This window comes from Sander vitreus, chromosome 14, assembly GCF_031162955.1.
Source record: "Sander vitreus isolate 19-12246 chromosome 14, sanVit1, whole genome shotgun sequence".
In the NCBI taxonomy this organism is placed as follows: domain Eukaryota; kingdom Metazoa; phylum Chordata; class Actinopteri; order Perciformes; family Percidae; genus Sander; species Sander vitreus.
This window is the reverse complement of record NC_135868.1, coordinates 6922871-6945625: the sequence shown is the minus strand read 5'-3', so window position 1 is coordinate 6945625 and position 22755 is coordinate 6922871. Positions and strand designations below refer to the sequence as shown.

Sequence of the window (22755 nt, the reverse complement as noted above, 5' to 3'; positions counted from 1 at the left end):
GCCCTAATGACTGTCTGATGAATGCCAATATGTTTATGGCTCGAGCCTTGATGCATTCTTTCTTCTTTTTTGTATTTCTTTCACACAAGCACCTTAAAATCAGTTAAAATCATTATTGTCCTGTTAGCAGAGACATTTCGTGTGATATATACTCAAGTTAATAGCTGGAAGTGTCGGTTACTGCTGAATGTTTGACTGATATTATATTGCCATTTATATTGTCATTCTATGTTGCTGCAGAATTGTTGGTGCTGCATCTAGTGCTCAAACTGAAAGTAAAATAACTGGATGATGTAATTTTCTGTGATTTAATGTTGAGTTGTTATCACATCTGCACATTTATCCTTTTTACAGCCAGTGATTCTCTTACTTCATGGTCTAATTTTGTGGAACTGTCATTTCTTTAATTTACGTTGTAAACAAGCATTTGTTTGACTGGTTTTTGATATCTTAATATTTTATGGTTGTCGATCTATTTTCTAGTTTCTAGTTATGGACTGATATTGTGGCCATTAAATTAGGTTTATTTCAGAGGAAAAGGTGATTTGGAAACATCATGTTTTCTTCTAACTGATAATGTAATAAACGATCTTTCTGCATGTTTATTTGCGGTATTTTAGACTTCTTTCTGTAATTTCTTTCTCTTTCTCGTCAGACGTTGATGTTCCAGTTCCAGATGAGAAGTCGGTCATCACCTATGTCTCCTCCATCTATGATGTCTTCCCCAAAATCCCTGAGGGAGGAGAAGGCATCGCCGCACAGGCACGTCACATTCTGCTCCACCCATATATATACAACCACCATTACTGTACAACCAACGTTTGAGCTCATTAAAGATGCATATTCTCTTGTGGTTTAAACTGCATTCCTCATAAAGATTGTTCACATTGCTGTGTTTGTACTTCAAAGCCTAGAATTTAATTATATAATAATTGCAAATTCTTAACATCTATGTGTTACAGTTTATGGCATATTCTTTATGGCATGCTCTTACTCCGTCTGCCATCGGTGCTCCATTTTACGTTCATTTTTAGAATAGGCTACTATTTAATGTATATTTTCTTCTTCATCTCCATGTTTGCTTCATTCTCAGAAGAAATGTGTGATTCCCATTTTCTTTGGCAGTCAAGTGTGCAGCTTCTTGAGTAATGACCTGGAACTTTCAAATAATGATGCCATTAATTTAATAGTGTTGTAGTCATTTATTATACATAAAAAGTAAGCCTATCCATTAACATTTGTCAGGCAGTCTGTGAATTTGGTACATACAGTATGTTATCCCACTGACAAAATCACTGCGCTCGTCTCTTCCTCTTTCTCTCCCTCCATCTCCTCTTTCTCCTTCTCTCCATCATCAGGAGGTGGACCAGCGCTGGTCAGAGTACCAGTCCAGGTTCTCCTCTCTGCTCCAGTGGAGCCGCCAGAATACGGCCCTAATGGCCAACAAGAACTTCCCACTAAACCCTGTGGAACTCAAGGTGAGCAGCCGCAATCTGTTTTGCTTTTTGACACCGTCATTTTTTCCCTCAAATGCATGCAGTTTTGTCTTATTTCACGGTTAAATTGGCATTAGAGTCTATAGGCCCAATATCCTTTGAAACAATAAGAGTTTACCGTCAAACCTTGCGATTTAGTACGATACAGATGTAGTTTTATTATCTTGGGTGCTGTGATCCAAATGACCTCAAAGCAACAAGAATCAAGATACTGTACCTCTGATAACAGGGATTGACTTGTGTTTGACCATGTTGTCCTCGGGTCAAATTTTCTATATCATTTTCTATATCAGAAACGTTGACATACAGTATATTAGTCTGTGAGTATCCATCAACATAGGTTTCTTTGTTTTGAACTATTTCTCAGAAAAATTCATAATTTCAGCTTTTTTAACAGACAAATTAGATATAATTGACAAAGCCTGCGATACAGTAACATTGACCTCATAAGTAACTTCCGTCTTCCTCATCCTTCAGGCACTTTACAACGAGTACGTCCATTTCAAAGAGACGGATATCCCCGCAAAGGAGATCGAGAAAAGTCACATCGAACATCTTTACAAACTGCTGGAGGTAAGAATGGACAGACATGAGGGGGAAAGAGAACAGTGTAGAGATGGAGGAAAAGGTGACCAACATTTGGCACCATGTGCAGAGCGCTGATTGTGTGTGCATCATGGGATTCGGCTCAGGGGGATTAGGAAGTATGTCAGCAAGAGAAAGAGGGATAAAGAGTTTTGTTTTCAGCAGGTTTTGTGCGAGTTTCGTCAGAAATGTATCTCCTAAAGCGAAGTCCTTTCCCCCTTTTTGCTCTTATCAATGCTGCAGTTCTTTTATTGAACACAAACAGATCATAGTTGATAATAGTTCCTCCTTTATTCTCACTCAGCTGATTGTATCAGAGTGTTGGTCTGTGGTGTGACTTATGATCACTCCTAAATGTAACTCTGATCTATTGGAGGCTTTTGTTGGAGTTTGTTAGTGTGTGATAAGAGACATGATCGGGCCCAAAGAATCAGGCCCGACCCTACCTCAACCCGCATCCACTTGAAAAATTTTATATTAACGAATGTATTACAAGCTGAAGTCTTGCAGTGCAGTAACAGACATTTGTGAGACGATCCTTAACATGCACCTTCTGCTCGAATGTTTAGCACAGCCCAAAAACTGTCATATGCCATATTAAATAGAGATTGTATAACAGCGGTACGCAGTCCATACATTACTCATGAAGTTTCACAGACTATAAAGTCTGCATAAAAAAAACCCCCAAAAAAAACAAACTGGGGTCGGGCCAAATCGCACTTGAGCAGAGAATCAAAGCTCAGGTGTCTGAGTGTTTTATGGTGTGTGTCCACTTGCACTGAAGCATGATGGGATGTTAAGTATATACTCACTGTGTGTGTGTGTGTGTGTGTGTGTGTGTGCGCCCAGGTGTGGATAGAGTTTGGTCGTATTAAGCTCCCTCAGGGCCACCATCCTAACGACCTTGAGGAGGAGTGGGGCAAACTCATCCTGGAGATGCTGGAGAGAGAGAAGGCTCTACGGCCGGCTGTGGAGAGGTGCACACAAATCCATTCAAATATCTACTTTCAGCAGGATGCATGCAATTAAACCAAAAAACGTTCAAGTGGGATTTTCAGGGACATGCCTCTTTAACGTGTGTGTGTGTGTGTGTGTGTGTGTGTGTGTGTGTGTGTGTTTTCAGGCTAGAACTGCTGCTTCAGAGGGCTAATAAGATCCAGAACATGGCACTGGACTGCGAAGAGAAACTAACCCTCGCTAAGAACACACTCCAGGCTGTGAGTACTCAACCTCCCATAGCTTGCATCCTTTTTAATTTCCATTTTATACGCACACACACGCAGGGCCGTCAGATTTATGTTAGGTGATGGTTGGATCATCTGGTGTGGTAATTTAATGTTTACAAGCTGTAAAAACAATTGCCCTTTTGGGACAATAAATATTTCCTCCCAACTTTCTGCAAACACAGTCTCTCTTCCCTCTGTGGACACAAACTTACTTTTAAAAACTTTTAATGGTCTAGTTCTTTCTCCTTTGTCACTATCATCTTTATCTTTGTGGGCTCTGTTGCCAATTATATGACTTATTGAAGAAAATCGTTTTACTTTGTCCACATAGTTACTGTATTATAGCCCTAACCCATTTTTACAAAAGGGTTCCTGCTGGTATTTGCTGCTGCTACTTTAGCCTACGTTGGTTTCACTGTATTGTTTACTGAATCTATGCAGCACCACTCTGCAGAACATCAGATCGCTTATATCGCTTATAAAATAGAACCTTTACACATAAGCCAAGTTAGCTAATAAACAAAAAAAGCAAAAGCTAATCAAACCATGCCTGCTGTGGTGTCCAGGACATGTCTCGAGTGGAGAGCGGCGAGGCGGTGCAGTGTGAGCGCGAGCTGGCCTGCTACCTGCAGGACTGCGAGTCTCTCATCAGACAACTCAACCAGGAGCTTAAAGTCCTGCGAGATGAGAAATACTACCAGGTGGAGCAGCTGGTGTTCAGGTGAGTTTGATGGTGTTGATTCTGTCCAGGTGACTGGCTTTGTTTACTCAAATGAGGAATGAGTGAAGGGTTCAACCCTATCAAAGTGGTCCTTGTGTAATTAATTAGCATGATAAAAATAATTACCGCCAATACAAACAGCTCATCATACTTAATTATGGGTCAACGAGCTGCATTTTGTTTTGCCATTACATTCTATAATTATCTGCTACAGTTAATGTGTTCTATCTTCTGCTGCTCATTAAGTGTATAAAGGTGCTGTGATGTAAATCAGTAGTGTCCAAAAAAGGACGAAAGAGAAACCCCATTTTGTGGCTCTTCAGCATGCTGCTCAGACTGTCAGACTGAGTGTCAGACTGCCATTATGAAACTTAATTAAATAGCCATTTTGAAAATCTGCCAATATGTGATGTCCTTCAATGCAACTATAAGCTTATTTAAAAATCTGCATTCTAACGGAAACATACCTTTCAAAATACTTAAAAGGGGGCGCCCGGTTAGCTCAGTTGGTAGAGCGGGCGCCCATATATAGAGGTTTACTCGTCGACGCGGCGGGCCCGGGTTCGACTTCGACCTGCGGCCCTTCGCTGCATGTCATTCCCCCTCTCTTTTCCCTTTCATGTCTTCAGCTGTCCTGTTGAATAAAGGCCTAAAAATGCCCAAAAATTAATCAAACCCCCCCCACCCAAAAAAAAAAAATTACTTAAAAGGACTGGAGAATTTGAATTACCTTTTCCTTTTAACTTTTTGCCCGCAAATTTCACAGATAACCAGCTTTCTGGTCTTTTGTCAATTCTCCCATAATTGAACCATTTAAGGCAGTTGTTGAGATGGTAAAGCAGCTGATTTTAACTGGCTTAATAGTAGGAGACTGACAGAGGGGGTCAATGCCTTAGGGAAAGGAATAAGTAACCGTGTCGCCTCCAGTAACTATATATCATCGTCTCACATCACCAGAGTGTCTTGCCTTCAAGAGGAGCTGGTCTCCCTCAGACTGCAGTGCTCCAGCGTCTACAGGAAAGGCCACTTCTCCCAGGCCCTGGGCAACACCGGGGCAGAGCGCCCCGGCCAGATAGCCACAGACAGTGGCCTGACGCTGGGGCAGACACTGCTCGGAGCTGTGGGGGCTGTGGGTGCAGTCAGTGCCGCACTCCTGCGGCGACCCACTGCTCGCTCCCAGCTCGTGGCCATGTCGTCATCAGAGGACGAAGGAAGCCTGCGGTTCATCTACGAGCTGCTCGGATGGGTAGAAGAAACACAGGTCAGTCACTGTAGCAGTTACATTAATAGTTATTTCCCTATATCAATCGCATCAATTAATCTACTGATTACTTTGTTGATTTTAAGTCTTTGAAATGTCATGAAATACAATGCCCAAATACAATTTCTCAAATGTCTTCAAACATTTTGTTTTCTTCGATCAACTGACCAAAATCCAAAGACAGAGAAAACCAGTGTGGTATCTGAAGATTTACAACTTTGACTTCCTGCAGAAGCTTGTAAATTAATGCAGAATTATTTGATGTAATAAACCTTTTTATAATCAAGAAACAGTGTCGGCAAAGTTCCTCTTCCACACATCGGCAACGCAGCACTGCAAGTAAAGATACAACACCAGCAAATTCTGCTGAGAAGCAACAACGTATATTTGTATATCAGGAACCTTGTACTGTATAAAAATATAGTCAAATGATAAAAGTAACATTGTAAAGCCTTTATATATAGGGGGAATAATGTAATTCATTCATCCACAATTTCATAGAATATTAACAGCAAGTGATTAAATAGCGTTAATATGACAATAACAAAATCAAATCTACATTCAAAAAGGTATTATAACCCTAAAAACACATTCAGCTGAAACAATACTTAAATAAAAAAAAAGGAGTGCAGGGGGAAAAATGCTTAGGAAAGAAATGGTTTAAAAAATAAAAATTTCAAATGTTCTTTGTTCCTGTGTGGTTCAGGAGCTTTTGGAGCGTGCTGAATGGGGCGCAGACCTCCCCTCTGTAGAAAATAACCTCCAAGAGCACAACACCATACACACTGCAGTTGAGGAGCTAATGAGCGGCCTACAGGAGGCACGCAGCTATGAGGTACACACACACACACACACACACACACACACACACACACACACACACACACACACACACATACGGTTTGTAACAAAGCTTGTCTGTCTTCTCCTTCAGGCTAAAGTTTCCCCAAACTTCAAGAGCAGTTACTCTGAAACCCTGGCCAAGCTGGAGCACCAATACTGCAAACTACTGGTCAGTCTCAGTCAGATAAAGAACTGTGGCTTTGTGTGTGTGTGTTCCTGGTAACACACTTCGTTGTTTCCCAGTTCACCCCCTTCCTCGGTTAATCCCATTACACCATAACAGGACTCCCATGCTAAGAACACACAATTCTGCATCTTCTCTCTTTTCCCCCACATTTCCCCCCTTTCTCTCTTTATTTCTTAGTCCCCTCTTACTTTTATTCTTGTCTCTTAATATAAATGTTCTATTTAATTTATGTGTTTTATATTTATATATCAATTCCTAACACTGTACATGCACACTTGCCTGAGTTTTACTTGTTACTTCTTATGTTCTTCCTTTTTTGGTATAAATATTCATTCTTAAAGGCTTGCATTCTGCTCTCAGTTCAAGCAACTTAAATGATAATATTATCTAGAGGAGCCTTGATATAACTTATATACTGTGAGTTAGTACATCCAGTTAGAAAAAAATAAACTATAAATGTAACAAAGAAGTATATGATCATGGACACAGAGCGTATAACTATGAATTTAAAGGTGCAGTAGGTAAAACTATCTTTCTGTCATATTTGCTGAAACTGACCCTTTGTTCAAGTAGAACTACATGAAGCAGGTCATTTAAAAATAAATCCAGCTCCTCTGGTACCATCTACAGCCTGTAGTGTGATTTGCAAAAATCCACTGCTCCCTGTTCAGATGCACCAATCAGGGCCAGGGGGGGGGTGTCTAACTGCGTGTCAATCACTACTCATGCACACGCATTCATTCTCCCTTGTGGGGGGAGGGGCTTAGGAGACCGTTTTGGGCTTTAGCGGAAAGGAGGGAGGGACTGAGAAGTTGTTGATGTTCAAATTTTTTGGCTAAGACCTGGATCTTCCCAATCCTACCTACAGCACCTTTAAGTAGAGAAGTAGACTTGATTAGTCAGTTAGTTAGTGATTTCCTGATGTTGAGGAATATCATGTAATGATCTCTACATGCTGCAGGAATTCTGAAAATGGAATTTATCAAAAAATAAAAATAAATCACAGTGCATGCCTTCTTTGATAGTTTAAAGAAATCACGCCTCTTAAAAGATTCATTGGTATTTTTGTTGTAAAAGCTGGTGGTGGAAATGGTTCAATAATCAGTAATTCTCATTCAGAGGAGGCTTTGCTGTTAGTTTCTTGCTCTGATGCTCTTCTAAGAAAGTTGTTGTCTTCATTCCAAAATCCCTGTGAATTTACCAAAACCAACAGTATGATCCAAACCGGAGAATAGAGGATGTTTTTTTTTTTTTATTTCTCTCTGCACTGCTGATCATGACGATGATGTTTGTTTGTGCGGTTGCCATAGGAACATTCGTCATGGCGCCTGCGGAGCTTGGAGAGCCTGCACACATTTGTGTCGCACTGCACTGAGGAGCTGATCTGGCTCAACGAGAGGGAGGAGGAGGAGATTGCCTTTGACTGGAGCGACAACAACACCAACATGAACGCCAAGAGAGAATTATACAGCGTGAGTGGAGGAAGGGGGGGGGCGACACCTTTCTGTCAAGTCATAAAAACACAAAATACAGACCACAAACCTCTGAAGGGTGTTATCCTGTCTCTTATTTAAAGAAGAACAAGAAGCATACGTAAAACAAGCTCCCTTCACAGATTCTACAGATCGCAATTATGTCCAAATATGTTTTCCACATATATCAGCAGTGTTTACATGCACACAAACACTATTTTTACCTCAGGCCAGTGCCATTAAAAACCTGTAATCTACTGTACCATACCATCCGTCTTTTCCTGTTCTGTTTACAGGAAATGAAGTTAGAGCTGGAGGAAAAACAAGATGTGATGCGGTCGCTCCAGGAAACAGCCAACCGTCTGTGTCTCGAGAACCATCCAGCCAAACAGACTGTGGAGGTGAATCTGTGACTTTATTCAGCTAGACTGAATGACCTTTAAAGTGGCTGGGCTTTGCCTCTGTGACTCATTTGTTGTTGGAACAGTTCAACCCCAAATGCTTTCGTTAAAATGCTCGTTTCTGTACTCGACTGTGCCCTTCATGATATTTGGTTTGGTTGCATTTTGAGAAGTCTATAAATGTAGATTAGATTCAACAGGGCAGAAGGCAAACTGTGACCTTTTGTAAACCTTCTTGGCGAATAGTACGAATTTCTAATTATATCCAATAGAAGCACTGCACGAAAGATTACTGTATGATGCTAAAAATACTTGAATATTTATACTGATTTGGGATTTGGTTTTCATACTTCTTACATGTTTATTCGGCCTGTTCTCTGCCACCGGGTATGACTGCACAGTTGAACATAATACAGAAAATTAGTGGAAACTGCCAGAAAAGACTGTGCCTATCTGTGCTGAACAGCATCCCTGCTAATGCCTTGTAGCTATCCTCGGAAGCTTGCACTGTACTGTATGTAACTGCAGAGTGACATGCATGCCCTCTGTCTCCATCTCCCTGCATGTTACAGGCTTACAGCGCAGCGCTGCAGACTCAGTGGCAGTGGGTGAACCAGCTCGGCGTGTGTGTGGAGCAGCATCTCAAAGATAATATGGCATACTTCCAGGTGAGGCAACAAATATCATAGTTTTGCTCATGAGCAGAAACTGAGTTTTCAAACTGAGACTTAAAAAAGTGAATCTGCAAGACACATAGCAGAGTTGCAATTTCACTGTATTCTTCGCCAAATCCACATGACCACATGATCCACACTGTGAGAGACTAGCTGTGTAAATGTTCTCCTTGTTACCAAAGTTATGTAGACAATTACAGAATATAACGTCGTACAGTACGAGTGTGTCTTTATATTGATCCCCAGGCCTCTGACTAGAAAAACATGATACCCATTAGATGTTGACCCAACTGAGTTTTTTAAAGCGTCAACGTCTACGTCGACTTGCCTAAACTTTTTGTGTAAAATGTGTAATATTCACTGCCCTCTAAGGGTTTCTGTTAAAATCATTCTTATGCTTTTATTTCTATCTCTTGTCTCAGTTTATGAGTGATGCTCGGGACTGTGAGTCATACCTGCGCCAGCTCCAGGAAACCATCAAGAGACAGTACACCTGTGACAAGAACAGCAGACTGAGCAAACTGGAAGACCTGCTGCAGGACTCAATGGTATCGATCCCCCTCCAGTTTTTATTTCTAATTTCCAGCGGTACACAGAACAACTTTATGGTCAATCTGGCAACCCCCTCCAGAAAATATATCACCTATGTTTGTTCATAGCCAAACGGCTAGTAAATGTTCAATGTTTACCAGCCACTCAATAGATCACCATTGTTTTTTTTTGGCTGGTGAGTGAAGGATATCTTCCAGCCATTTGCATATTTGACCAGCATTTGGCTGGTATTTTGTGCTAATTTTGAACCCTGCTCATAATATATATGCATTATTTTATAACATTTTTATTCCTCAGACTTTGATCTGAACTACCTGAGGCAAATGATGTTACCGAATTCCTTGACCAACTAGAAATAATGAATTGAAGGCACTTCCTCAGTAGTGCCAGTGCCCTTAAGTAAGGCACTTAGTTTTTCTTTTTTTACTTTCAATATAGATTCACAGGATATACAGTATATAGATAATGAATGGGTGTTACATAATATTTATATCCCAGTTTACTGTGTTCCACCATGCTGACAACATGTGTGCACAGAGCAAACCTATACATGAAAAATGCAAAATAATCCTGGGCAGAGGCTTGAACATGAAATATACGTATTATATGGCCATATTCTAACTGTTGTGTTGCACAGGAGCAACATAGACCTCAGAGAAGTGTTAGCATAGCAGTGTTCTCCTGATTGTTGTGCTATGTCTCGGGCAGCGGCACCACGCCACATGGCAGGGTGAAGTAATATGTTAGAGAGTGCCTTTGCTGAATCATCCCCCCTGTGGCACATTTGTGAGACTGCCATCTTCACACCTTCCTTAGAGACACACATACACACACACACACACACACACACACACACACACACACACACACACACACACCTGACTTCAAGCAGATGGCAGAGTTAGTGTGGGCAACGCTCCACAGGCCAGAGCAGTGAGCTTATCCTCTCAATAAAGAGGCATGTGTCACAAACAGCTGCTCTTGTGTGCAGCCAGTTACGTACTGTATGTGTCTGTATTCACATGCTATCTTAACAGTGTTTACATCTATGTGTGTTTGTCCTCCGGCTTCTGTTTGTGCTTGTGTGTTAATCAGTTTCCAGTTTGCTGTGCTCCATATCTCACTGGGAGGGTGAAGCTGATACTAAAGACCGCTTCTGAATCACACAACAGATTGAACCTATTGTTTGACTCTCATAACTTTTCACCATCTTTTAGGCAGAGATTAGAGTTTAAGAGAGGCTGTTTGATCAACCATTGTCCTCTCTTTTGACTCTTTTCATTGAGCGTTTTGTTTGCACCCTGTTAGGTTTCTTTTTGTTTACTTAAAAATAAACTATTTCTTTATATACGGTTAGATTTCTTAAGCATTTTCTGTCACTGAAAATAGATACAATGCATCTTTGTAATTTGGATCCTATAGATGTACAAACAAAGGTCCCCCTAAATGTAGTAATAGGGTCATCACACCTGAAGTGACTCAGCATTTCATTGGCCAGAGAACATATTAAAGCTTCTTTGATAATCAAACTGTTCTCAGAGCAGTGGTTTGTTGATCTCGTGGTAGTAATTCATTTGGATTTCTTCATGGCCCCACAGTTTTCTCTGTGTTAATTGTGCTTCTTCCTAGCTTGTCATTTGACTTGTTATAGTAGTGCTGACTGCAGCGAATGCCATCTCAGTGTGAAATTCATTTTATAAGTGTAATGTATAAAGTTATTTACTCAGGACCTGCACTATATTCTAACCGAAAAATATTGTCTTAATGTGTTTAATATTTGGGCAGGTTCTTGTGGTGTAAAATTAATAACTTAAAGAAATATATCATATTTTAGTCAGGGATGTTAATGTCAGTCGGCCTACCGCTGTGGTCCTGACTGAAATGTCTCAATCGGATGGATTTTCATGAAATGTTGTACAGATATTCATGGTCCCCAGAGGATGAAGCCTAATGACTTTAATGATCACCTGACTTTTTAACCACACATTTTAGTAAAATGTCTTGACAACTATTGGATGAATTGCCATGACATTTAGTACAGACATTTATGTTCCCCTCAGGATGAATTGTGCTAATGTTGGTGATCCTTGAATCCTTTTCATTAAGTGCCATCAGGTCAACATTTTAATTTGTCCAATAATCCCATAAGCCTCAACTGTACTTTGTGTTTAGTGCTAATTAGCAAATGTTAGCATACTAACATGCTAAACCAAGACCGTAAACACTTTACAGTATCTCCTAAATTACAGCATGTTAGCATTGTCATTGTAAGCATGTTAGATTGCTAACATATGCATTCATATCAAAGTACAGCCTCACAAAGCTGCTACCATGGCTGTAGTGGCAGCTGCACCGTGGCTCAGTCCGGTGCTTAGCACCGCCCGAGACGGTTGTGATTGTTTTAAAGAAATGGCAATAAACCAGAGCACGTTTTTCTCCCATCCCGGAATGCTTTGTGGACTAGCCAGACCCTCTTCCGCAGCGCTGTGGAGGAAGGTCTGGCAATGCGAGTCTACTGTGTAACTAACTACAACATGAAGTGATTGACAATTTGAATGATGTCCTCTGTCCTGTAGGAGGAGAAGGAGCAGCTGATTGAGTACCGGAGTACAGTGGCGAGCCTGGTGGGCCGGGCCAAGACGGTGGTGCAGCTCCGCCCCCGCAACGCAGAGAGCACCCTGGGGGCCACAACACCGATAAAAGCCATCTGCGACTACAGACAGATAGAGGTATGGGACCTACCACACTGTGTATTACACTTCGTGAACATGTGGGTGTGCACGTTTTAGTTGTTGTAAGGTTCTGATATTGAAAACCTGAACATGGGTTAATGTAGTTGAGCCTAAAAAAAAAAAAGCCAGTCTTGCTTTTCCCACCTTAGCTCTCAGATACCTGCGTTAATGATTATAAGGAACCATTTGACTTCCAGGACGAGGTTGTGGCAGTATGCAGTTTCTCTATTGTTTTAACCCTCACCACCAACCACCTCCTCTCTGCCCTGCACTTCCTCTCCAAGCCCCCTTTCACATCCACTTTGTGGCTGTTCTATTTTAGCTCCTTCTTCCATGCTGTGAAATTGAGGGTTTTTTTGTCTCTAGATTGATGAGTACGTCTACACTAACTCTTTTCTCAGCCTAGGAGGTCCATTTTGTTTTGGTAACTGCTCCAACTGTTTTCACTTCATTTTAACTGGCAAGTACACATTTGGAACAGAATAAGCATAATAATCATGATCCAGAATTTATCACTGACGTAGTTCTCACAATAGATGATCTTTTCCTTTGTTCTCGTCAGATGAATATGTGACTGAATCTTTGTAAAAGCCCAAAAATAGCCACTTGGAAGTAAAGAAATGAATAATGAGAAGAGAACTGAAGTTGTGCACTGATTCCCCTCAGTGCCACTTTTATGTAACACACATAGAAACAAGTGAAGTCTCCCTCTTGTCCTCTCACTCTGATCTGTGATTTCCTCCGGGAATCTAAAAGCCAATAAATTATACATCTGTCTCATCCCCTTTGCGGGCTCAGTTGAACACCAGCACCTATAGCACTCCAGCAGCATGAGCACTCTGCAGCCCCTTGTGTTGCTATTTTTAGTTTGCGGTGTTAGATTCCTCAGGGTCAATTTGTTCATTGAAGCATACTGTGTGTGAGGTGTTGCATTCAGGTGAAGAAGGAAGGTGGTTAGGTCTCCCACCCCGTCACTCATCTTAAAAAAAAAAAAAGAAAAGAAGAGGAATATGCAAGCCGCCACAGAGCTGAAAGTCATTCTTAAACAAAGCAGTGTGTGATATTCACCGAACCTCTGGACAAACCGTGCACATGACCAAAAGTAATCTTTCTCTCCTTCACTTTCCTGTGTCTCCTCTTTTCTCTCCATACCCTCATGTACCTTTTTTGCCTTCCCCTTCACTCCCTCCTCCTCCTCCTCCTCTTCCTCATCCTCTTCCCTTCCTCTCGTCTGTCGGCTGGGCTGGCAAGACAAACATTCAGGTATAGCTGCCTATATTCTCCCTCTCTCACCTCAGATTCTTACACTGCACACACACTGCACTGCCCTGGTTGCCCCTCTCTTATCAGCTGATGTCAGGTGTCACTGTTGGTAAGGTAGCGCGAGGTCACTGTGAGTTTTAATACCTGCCCTGGTAGGTTTCTTGGAATTAGTTAAACAGTAGGTGTGTATAAATTGGGTCTGTGTATCTTCCATTCATTGGACTTTCTACCCTAAAACTAAAATTGAAATGGAAAAGTGGGCCGAATCCATTCTTCCTTAGAACAAAATGCTAAATTGTGTTTGTTTTGTTTGACAGCTTATCAACGCTGTGGAGTTGGAAACAGTCCTACACAGTCACCACTGAAATCTCACTCTGCAAATAGTATAATGCTAATAATATTGGTGTAGCCTAATTTTTATCTGCAGCTGTGCAGAAATACTGTGCTTTAACAGAGCAAATTGGCATGCACAAAAATAAATAAAATGTTGATTTAGATTTTGAATGTCAATGTTATGAAGCTTCCAACTATTCAGTACAACCTTAATACTAATATTTTCATACTGACCGCACAAGAGCGTAAAGGTGAGGGTGAAATGGACTCATTCAGGAACCACTCAGTAGTTTAGCAACGGCATCAGCGTGGATAAGAGCAGGTGGCAATCAGTGAGCTGAACTGAACTGAATTTAACACGTGCCTCTAAAGGTTAATTCAGTCAGTCAGACAATAACAAGTCACAGCTTTAAGCTTGAATTTACATTCCATGTTTTTACTGTATGTGCATAGCTTTGCATTATTGATGTATTGATGATGTGTGTGTGCAGGGAAGGGGTGAGAGAGGGTGGTGGGTGGGGGAGGCAGTACAGCGGTAGCTTTTTTTATGCGCAGCCCTAAAACCCTTCCCTACAGTCATTGCTTTGCCTTGTGTTGACTTTAGAACGGAACTTTCTAATCCCAAACTGCTTGTTTCTGTCCTGTGCTGGGCTTCTTAAAATCACAGTTTTTTTTCCCCTTGTTGGTAAAATTATTTATTTATTTATTTGTTAGAATATTTGCTGTTTTCAGTTGAGAAGTGCAAAGCAGCTTTCCGTCCACATGGCATCGTCCATGTGTCCAGGTCTCTAATGTCACATCATTTTAGGGCTTCTGCTAACTTCATGAAATTCAAGAATGTTTGTATTTAGTTTTGCGTTATGAGTTTGTTGCTCTGCTTTTGGTTTACATGTTTTCACTTCTCTCCTCCCCGATTCTTCCTCTTTTTCATCTGACCATTCCTCCATCTATTTTGTCTTCTAACCTCTGTCATCTTTCTTTCTATTTATTTTCTCTTTTTTACCTTTTCATCTTGTTCTTCATGTTGTCTTCATCTGTTCCTCTTTACTCCCCTTCCTCACTCCTAACACCTGTCTTTCCATCACCTCCGTTTTTTTTTCCTCTTTCTCCCCTCCATTCGTGCTCGATCTATCCCTTTCTCTCTTTTTCTGCCTGTGCATCCATCCTGCACCCCTTTCCTCCGCTCAGATCACAATAACCCGAGGCGAGGAGTGTGTGCTGGAGGACAACTCTCAGAGGACCAAGTGGAAGGTGATCAGTACGACAGGGAATGAGGCCATGGTCCCCTCGGTGTGTTTCACCGTCCCACCTCCGAACCAGGAGGCCATGGACACAGCCAGCAAGTGAGACACATACGTGAAACATAACACGGAGCACAATTAGTGTTATTGTGAATGTAAACAACAAAACAACAAAAGTTGGTGTGGATGTTTTTCAGGGTTTCAGCGGGGTCTTAAAAAGTCAAAACAAAGTTTAAAATTTCAATTTCTAGGTCTTAAATAATTTATAACCGGTCTTAATTTTCCTACGTCGATGTAATGCCACCTCTGATTGTCATTGAAATGTCCCCGCAGCGCTTCACAATGTTTTTATTTTTTATTCTGTGGTGTTGTAGTTCTATCTGTCGCTAGTCCAAATATAGTTCGCTGTATTACGACTACAAATTAGACCAACATGGAACTTATTTTGCAGCCAATCTAGACACCAGTCCTATAATGCCAATGAGGAAATCGGGGAATTGTTTCAGACAATGTTTCTGGACTCTGACATCTGACTTTCTTTTTTTTTTTTTATCGTGACATAGGTCTTAAATTTCATTCATAATGGTCTTAAAAAGTCTTGAAGTTGACTTGATGAAACCTGTAGAAACCCTATTTTTGGTGAGGTTTCCAAATTATTACATGTCAAGAAATGGCGAGGAAACGTGTGTACTTTTCATTCTTGTCACACAATAACCCCAAAAATCTGATTTGTCACATTTTCAGAAGAAAGAATTGACACTGAATTTAACTTCGAAAAACAAAATGAAGAAAACCAAAGACTTATTGATTTTCCTTCAATATTTTAGAAATCTAGCAGTTCTTATCTGTCAAAATTGTGTAATTTTGTCAACAAGTGGCTTAATATATAGGTAATATATATATATATATATATATATATATATATATATATATATATATATATATATAGTAGTGGTAATAATATGTACGACTGTATAATACGAGTGTCATTTGTAACAGTAAAGTACATTTTTCAAAACTTTTGACTCTTTTAAAAATGTCTCAATGCTGTTGTGTTTGTGTGTGAACAGGGCCGAGCAGCTGTACCAGAAGGTCATGTCTCTGTGGCATCAGCTGCATGTGAACATGAAGAGTGTGGTGTCCTGGCACTACCTGCTCAAAGACATCAGGACTGTCTCCGGATGGAACCTGGACACGGTGAGACTTGGCGTCTTTGTATTCAGTTGTTCCGTTTCAATCTGTTGTCTTTGTTCCTTTTTTTATAATCTGTCCTGTATCAGTCCTCTTCTGCTGCATCGTGCTTACCTTCTCCCCGTATGTCTCACCTGTCAGGTTCGATGTCAGACTCCATCAGAGCGGCAGCAGGTCTTGGATCACCTGGAGTCCCAGTTGGCCGACTTCCTGTCTGACAGCAAAGAGAGCTCCATGTTCACGGCAGGCGAAAGACGAGAGCTGGAGAAGGACGTTCAGCAGGCCCAGCAGCACTGTCAGGACCTGCTGCTCAACATGGAGACTGGTGAGACAAATATACCCTACTAAACATACACCCTCCTAAACATATTGGCAATTACTCAGGTGCGCATATTCTGCGGGGGGTTTAGGAGTCCTTCCTTAAGAAAATGTGCCATTTATCAATTCAAAAAATTGCAATTTCCACATACATTTTGTGTCTCTTTTTGGTCTTTTTTTGTTTTCTTTGGGGTTGTTTTGGGTCTCTGTGGTCATTTGGCATCTCTTTGTCGTCAGTTTTGTGTCCATTTGTGGTAGTTTTGCATCGCTTTTTCTTATCATTTTGGACCGTTCTTATTACCATTATATATGTGTCTAAAATGTTGGAAAAGCTAGAGCAGATCATAAGGTCACGGAAGGCTTGTATCATGTGGACGCGCCGACAGTTTTGTTGTCATTACTTAGAATTCCTCATGGTGGAGACAGAAACTACGCACTATAGCTTTAAAGACAACATTTTCTAAAGAAGTCCAACTACAATCATTAGATCTGAGAAAAGTCTATAAGTTACATTCATTCGGTTTAGGTGCTGCCCAAAACGGCTCGGGTGCTGCACCTAAATCTTATAATGACAGGGAAAATCCTGTGGAATGTAAAGTACATTTACTCAAGTACTCTGAGTAGAAATGTCAGATACTTGTGCTTTACTTGAGTCTTTTTCTTTTCATGTCACTTTATGCTTTTCCTCCGCTACATGTCAAAAGGAAAAATTGTAAAACAAGCAAATGGCTACAGTGTTACTGTTCATGCCCAAAATAACCCTTCATTCTTCTCTTCTTTCTCTCCAGTGGAGAAGGATGAGTCACTCTCTCGTTCGTACCTTTCGGAGCTGCAGAACATCACCCTTCGTCTAAATGAGGCCGAGCAGAGACTGATGAGGGGAATTCAAACTCCGCCTCCCAGCCGGCTGTCAGGTGACAGTGCTGACAACACTGTCCAGATAGCGGAGCAGGAGGTCAGTTTGAGCCCCATCTGCTGGTTGCGACGGGCGATAACACCTCTTTATTGCGTTAATATTGAGTTTTATCGGTTAATGTTCCTTGACAAATGTTTTTTTTTTTATATGTGGGCTAGAAAGAGTTTTTTTTTTAAACTTACACCTTACTTTTAATCACATTCTTGTCCAGAAGCTGCAGTCGGAGCTGGACACCCTGCGCTCCGGTTTGGGTGACGTGTCCCGGCGCTGCGTCAGTTTCTTCGAGGAGAAGCCAACATCCTCCAGCATTCCCGTCCTCCGGTCTGAACTCAACCAGGCTGTAGAGAAGACAGACAAACTGCACAACCTCTCGTCTGTATACCTAGAGAAGTGAGTGAGCTTTTTCTCCTTCCGTTTATCGGTTAACTCAGAAATACACGTGGCTGTTTCACTTACAAAATGTCTCTTTACCTTTGACCCTCAGGTTAAAAACGGTAGACATCCTGATGCGTAGCCTGGATGAAGCGGAGAGCCAGGTCAGGAAGAACGAGAGCAGACTAAGTGAAGAGGACATTGTTCCTGCTGACATAACGGCCATTCAAAACCTCAGAGAACAACTAGGGGTAAGGGACACATTGTCACATCAACTCCTCTTAAGACTCAGGTTGTGGAACTATTAGCTTCTAACCTTTGCTCTGCATCCTTTCCCGTTTTATCTCTCCCCAGAAGTGGCAGGCCGAGCTTGTCGAGCAGGAGGGCATCTTCCAGACTCTGCAGTCGGAGTTAGGTCGGGCCAAAGAAGTGGGGTCTCAGCTCAGCAGGCTCCACCCGGACCGCAGCCCCGAGATGGAGCGCTATCAGGAGAGAGCCAATCAGATGGCAGAGAGATGGAGTGGGGTGAAGAGACAGATGGAGACACGGTGAGCAGGACAGCGTTAAGATGAGAAAAAAGAGAAAATATTTGGAGAAGAGAGGAGGATTAATCTCTTCTAATCACCCAGGCGCCCAATCCCAGTGGATTAGGTGCCTGGGTAGCTCACCTGGTAGAGCACGCGCCCATACACAGAGGCTCAGCAGCCATGGGTTCGGCTCCGACCTGCGTCCCTTTGCTGCATGTCATTCCCCCTCTCGGTCCCCTTTCATTTCTAAGCTGTCCTGTCAAAAAAAAAGGCCTAAAATGTCCCAAAAAAATTCTTTAAAAAATAAGAGGATTAGTGTCCTGTACCGATGTTTTGACTCTTTACTGATCTCTAATTATTTTGGGAAATGTATAATGACAGAACATGTAACATTCCATTGTCTTGTTTAAAAACAGTTATATGCGCATACTTGATACTAAACGTACGCTTATATGTACAATAAACTATATAGTTTTGTTTTAAATGTTCTGACAGTCTTTCCCTGTTTAATTGCAGACACACCGATCTAGAAGCTCTGGGCTCGGCCCTGCAGAAGTACAGAGACGGTCATTCTGCTCTGATCAACTGGATCGAAGAAACGACCGAGAGACAAGAAAACACCCAACCTGGACAGACAGACAGCCGAGCGCTGTCTGAACAGCTGGCCCAGCAGACGGTTAGTAACACTGACTTCATGGACTTTGATCTGTAGATTAATAGACTGAATGGATGGTTACCTGGAGTGACAATAACACAAATGCTAGGGATCGATTCTAATAATGTTGGAGTCCATTTGTGATAGAAATGTTTGGAAAGGTTTGCATCACATGTTCTATAGTGGGAAAATAAGGGTAAAACCAAAATGGAACATACACATTGTATCTGACAAAAATATAATGATACGTATTATTTTTGGCTGATTCCCCACTTTAGGCATTAGTAGTTGAGATTGAACAGAATCAGGCCAAACTAGACGAGTGCCAGACTCACTCCAAACAGTACTGCACCTCTGTGAAGGTAAGAGACTGTTTCTGTTTGTTTGTTTTTCATATACAGTATGTGAAATTGTTTTGGGATATTTTTTAGGTGACGTTTGTGTGGAGCTATTTCACTATGATGGTCCAAATTATCTGCTAGTCATTTCATTGTTCTGTGTTGCAAACATTCAAAAACAGATGTCAATAAATGCATTTGATACGTGTCAGTTTACAAACTAGTATTACATTTTAAAATGCCAAAATACTCTGTTTTGTTTTATTATTGCACGGCTACGTTTTAACTTATTTACGTCCCACCACGACTGTATCCTGTAGGATTACGAACTGCAGCTGATGACCTACAGAGCCTTTGTAGAATCTACACACAAGTCACCTGTCAAGAGGAGGAGGATGCACTCTTCCTCTGACGCCATCACTCAAGAGGTGAGGAGAGAGTCTGCTATGCTCTTTTGATTAATACCACTAATACATTTTTGAATATTAAGATAATGAATCTACATGCAGTTCATCGCTGATTTCTTGTGATTGTTTCTGGATGTTTCTCTGCAGTTCATGGACTTGCGAACACGCTACACAGCCTTGGTCACCCTGACAACCCAGCATGTAAAGTACATCAGTGATGCACTGAGAAGACTAGAAGAAGAAGAGGTGGGACTTTGTTTTAAATATATCACTCTCCTGCTTGAAGTTTGAATTTGTGGTTAGATTAAATCACTGAATTTGTGTATATTTGTGGCAGAAAAAAAGAGTTTTCATTTAATGTCAAATGAAACAAAGTGAGTAGTTTAATAATTCTCTTGTAAAACTGCAGAAAGAGGTGGAGGAGGAGAAGCAGGCCAGGGTGGGCCAGGTTTCCGACCTGCTGGGCTGGATTAAAGGCCTCCAGGGACGGACCGGGGGCCCCAACGCTGAGTCTTCTCTTGCTGCCCAACAGGTACAACTGAAATGTTTTGGTCGTACACATTACATTTACAGACAAGTTGCCTTTGAGCATTTTACATCAAAGTGGTCCAGTGGGCTGTATGTAAATAATAAATACATTTAAGTTTTTTTATTCATCTCGAACAATCAACGTACTTTAAAAGAGAAAAATCTAATAAAACACAAAGATAAAACACATTCAAATACACATCAATCCGATACTTTACAATATCATATTATTACAGGAAAAAAAACAAATAGCTCTGCATATACAGCATTCAAAAATTGTAAGTTATACAATAACTTACAATAAAACAACAACATACAACTATACACTGTGTTACTTACATTCCCATTAATATATTCAGGTCACCTTTCTGTAATGGTCAAGTATCGTTTTCATGAATCTGTTTTTGAACGGTAAAATATTATGGCTCTGTTTGATTTCATTGATTAGACACAAGGTCACCTCACAAACTATAAATATATAATAAATGTATATAAATTAAATGGAATTTGATGTTTAATTGAAAGATTGAAATGGCAGTTGATGGTGGTTGTACTGTACTAACGCACATCATGCATGCATGTTCTTCTAAAGGCCATCAGTGAACAGCTGGCAGCCAAGAAAGATGAAGTGGCTGAAGCCAAAAGAAGTACTCAGGCCTTCCTGTTATCAAAACAGGCCAGCAAGTAAGTTTAGATCACATGAATGGACAAGCACACGTTGCACAGACAACACAGTCACTACCCATGCTGTTTGACTTTACCTGTGTCCTGGAGTTAAGCACATAGCAACACACATGGACTCTCACACACTATTTATTCCACAAAGTTGAGGGAATTGACTGAAACCTCGAGGGAAGGTGGGGAGTATAAAGAGAATCTTTCACTGGACAAGTTTACAGTAATATGCATGTACTGAAATGTATGTTTTAGCTTGTTATTATACCAAATGGTGTGTTTTAGCTTTTCTAGAGCATTTTCCATGGGTAACAGGAGTGCAAATGATGTAACATTCTGGACAAACAATAGTAACAAACCATGTTTGGGTCTGGAAAGATCTCCAATTTAAAAACCATTGACATGTTAAGCCCCTTTGGGAAACCAACATATTGGCATCACACACTCAGACACACATTAAACACATGAACTCCGGCTGCTCTAACCTTCCCCCTTGTGTCCCCTCCAGGTTGTCCCCAGAGGAGCGTGCTCATGTAGAAGCTCAGCTGGGCGAGCTGACGGCCACCTACAACCAGCTGTGTGACAGCTCCACTCAGCAGCTGCAGCAGCTACAGCAGCAACTGGCCAAAGAGGAGGAAAGAAAGGTAAATTGGTTGGAGGGACGAGCCGAGATGGAGAGGGGGTACTGCAGATTTGTGACAAAAATGTATGTTCTGGTTTTGCAAGCTTGTCAAAATGAAATTGTGAAAAATGTTGCTTTGAGTCCGAATATGCCTGCAAGCCAAGCGCAAGTTCATGTGTGGGCCAGCCAGAGTGTGTGTGTGTGTGTGTTGTACAGCATGTTATGTGTTCACGGAGTGTGCATTTTTGACAAACATCACCACTATTGACGAATCTCACTCATTGACTTGGTTTGGTTTAAAAAACATCACAGACCCTTTTCAGACGTGTATTCAGATGATATAAAAATAACATTTTCTATTTTTGGCACTTCTGTTTGACCTCCTTTGCCATTCGAGGAGAAGTTACAAATAATATAATAATTTGAGAATCTAAAAGATGCTGTAGTCTTAATCATAAAACACTTGTGAAGCCCACTTTGTAGTGAAAGGGAGATTTCTTTTTACAAAGTAACACTTGCAGTAGAAATGTGGGCACGGAAGGGCAAAGAACAATTCACTGGATGACACAGTCTGAACTGGGCCTTAGCATGGAGTGTTCCACTCTCACATTGTTCGCCTAAAAGCCTGCAGTCATTTCATTAACTATCCCACCCTAGTTTTTGTCATCTTCATCATCATTGTCATTATTATCAGAAAACACAGCCGCTAAACTGCTAACATGGTTAATACATGGCCTTAGTGGTGCCGCACTAGGGCAGCGCTGCCCAAGTCATGCTAGCAGTTAGCTAGATGCTTTAGAGCCTTCATAGTTTTTCATAGATCCATTGTTAGAAACAATCATTTACAAAATAGATGCATATTTTACTGTCATCTCTGTAGCTACAAAATAGTATAATGTTACTTTTCTTTATGCAGTGGTAAAATAATGCCATTGCATAAAGTGAACACATTACATTTCAGTATTTATTTTTACTCTGCATCAAGTTTACCCCATGTATACATGTACAGTCGACCAACGGGAATCACACATTTCACAGTCAGCTCTCACTTGGTCATAAAATTGTTCCTCTCTTTGCATAATGCAATATGGTACATCGGTCAAAAAAGGATTGAATGTGTGTGAGAGTTTGTGATCAGAAGTGATTCCTATGTGAATGTTGTATTTTTTTTTACAGGGAACTTTATATGACTAAAAAAATACTCACTGAAGCATAGACA

General features: G+C 41.0%; 1 protein-coding gene across 14 annotated transcripts in view; it reads left to right on the top strand.

Annotated features, from left to right (window-relative positions):
* Positions 1-22755, top strand: part of macf1a (microtubule actin crosslinking factor 1a) — a 219733-nt gene that overhangs the window by 107905 nt on the left and 89073 nt on the right. For all 14 annotated transcript variants that reach the window (XM_078268399.1, XM_078268407.1, XM_078268406.1 and 11 more), the window contains 28 exons: positions 656-762; positions 1359-1478; positions 1974-2069; positions 2931-3058; positions 3205-3298; positions 3874-4028; positions 4986-5289; positions 5996-6124; positions 6224-6301; positions 7630-7791; positions 8088-8192; positions 8765-8860; positions 9289-9414; positions 11995-12147; positions 14935-15089; positions 16058-16184; positions 16320-16503; positions 17285-17451; positions 17624-17802; positions 17897-18035; positions 18139-18332; positions 18828-18987; positions 19245-19328; positions 19625-19732; positions 19859-19957; positions 20121-20243; positions 20832-20923; positions 21423-21558. In XM_078268399.1, the coding sequence (XP_078124525.1) occupies positions 656-762; positions 1359-1478; positions 1974-2069; positions 2931-3058; positions 3205-3298; positions 3874-4028; positions 4986-5289; positions 5996-6124; positions 6224-6301; positions 7630-7791; positions 8088-8192; positions 8765-8860; positions 9289-9414; positions 11995-12147; positions 14935-15089; positions 16058-16184; positions 16320-16503; positions 17285-17451; positions 17624-17802; positions 17897-18035; positions 18139-18332; positions 18828-18987; positions 19245-19328; positions 19625-19732; positions 19859-19957; positions 20121-20243; positions 20832-20923; positions 21423-21558 (3800 nt within the window). The remainder of the gene's footprint in view (positions 1-655; positions 763-1358; positions 1479-1973; positions 2070-2930; positions 3059-3204; positions 3299-3873; positions 4029-4985; positions 5290-5995; positions 6125-6223; positions 6302-7629; positions 7792-8087; positions 8193-8764; positions 8861-9288; positions 9415-11994; positions 12148-14934; positions 15090-16057; positions 16185-16319; positions 16504-17284; positions 17452-17623; positions 17803-17896; positions 18036-18138; positions 18333-18827; positions 18988-19244; positions 19329-19624; positions 19733-19858; positions 19958-20120; positions 20244-20831; positions 20924-21422; positions 21559-22755) is intronic.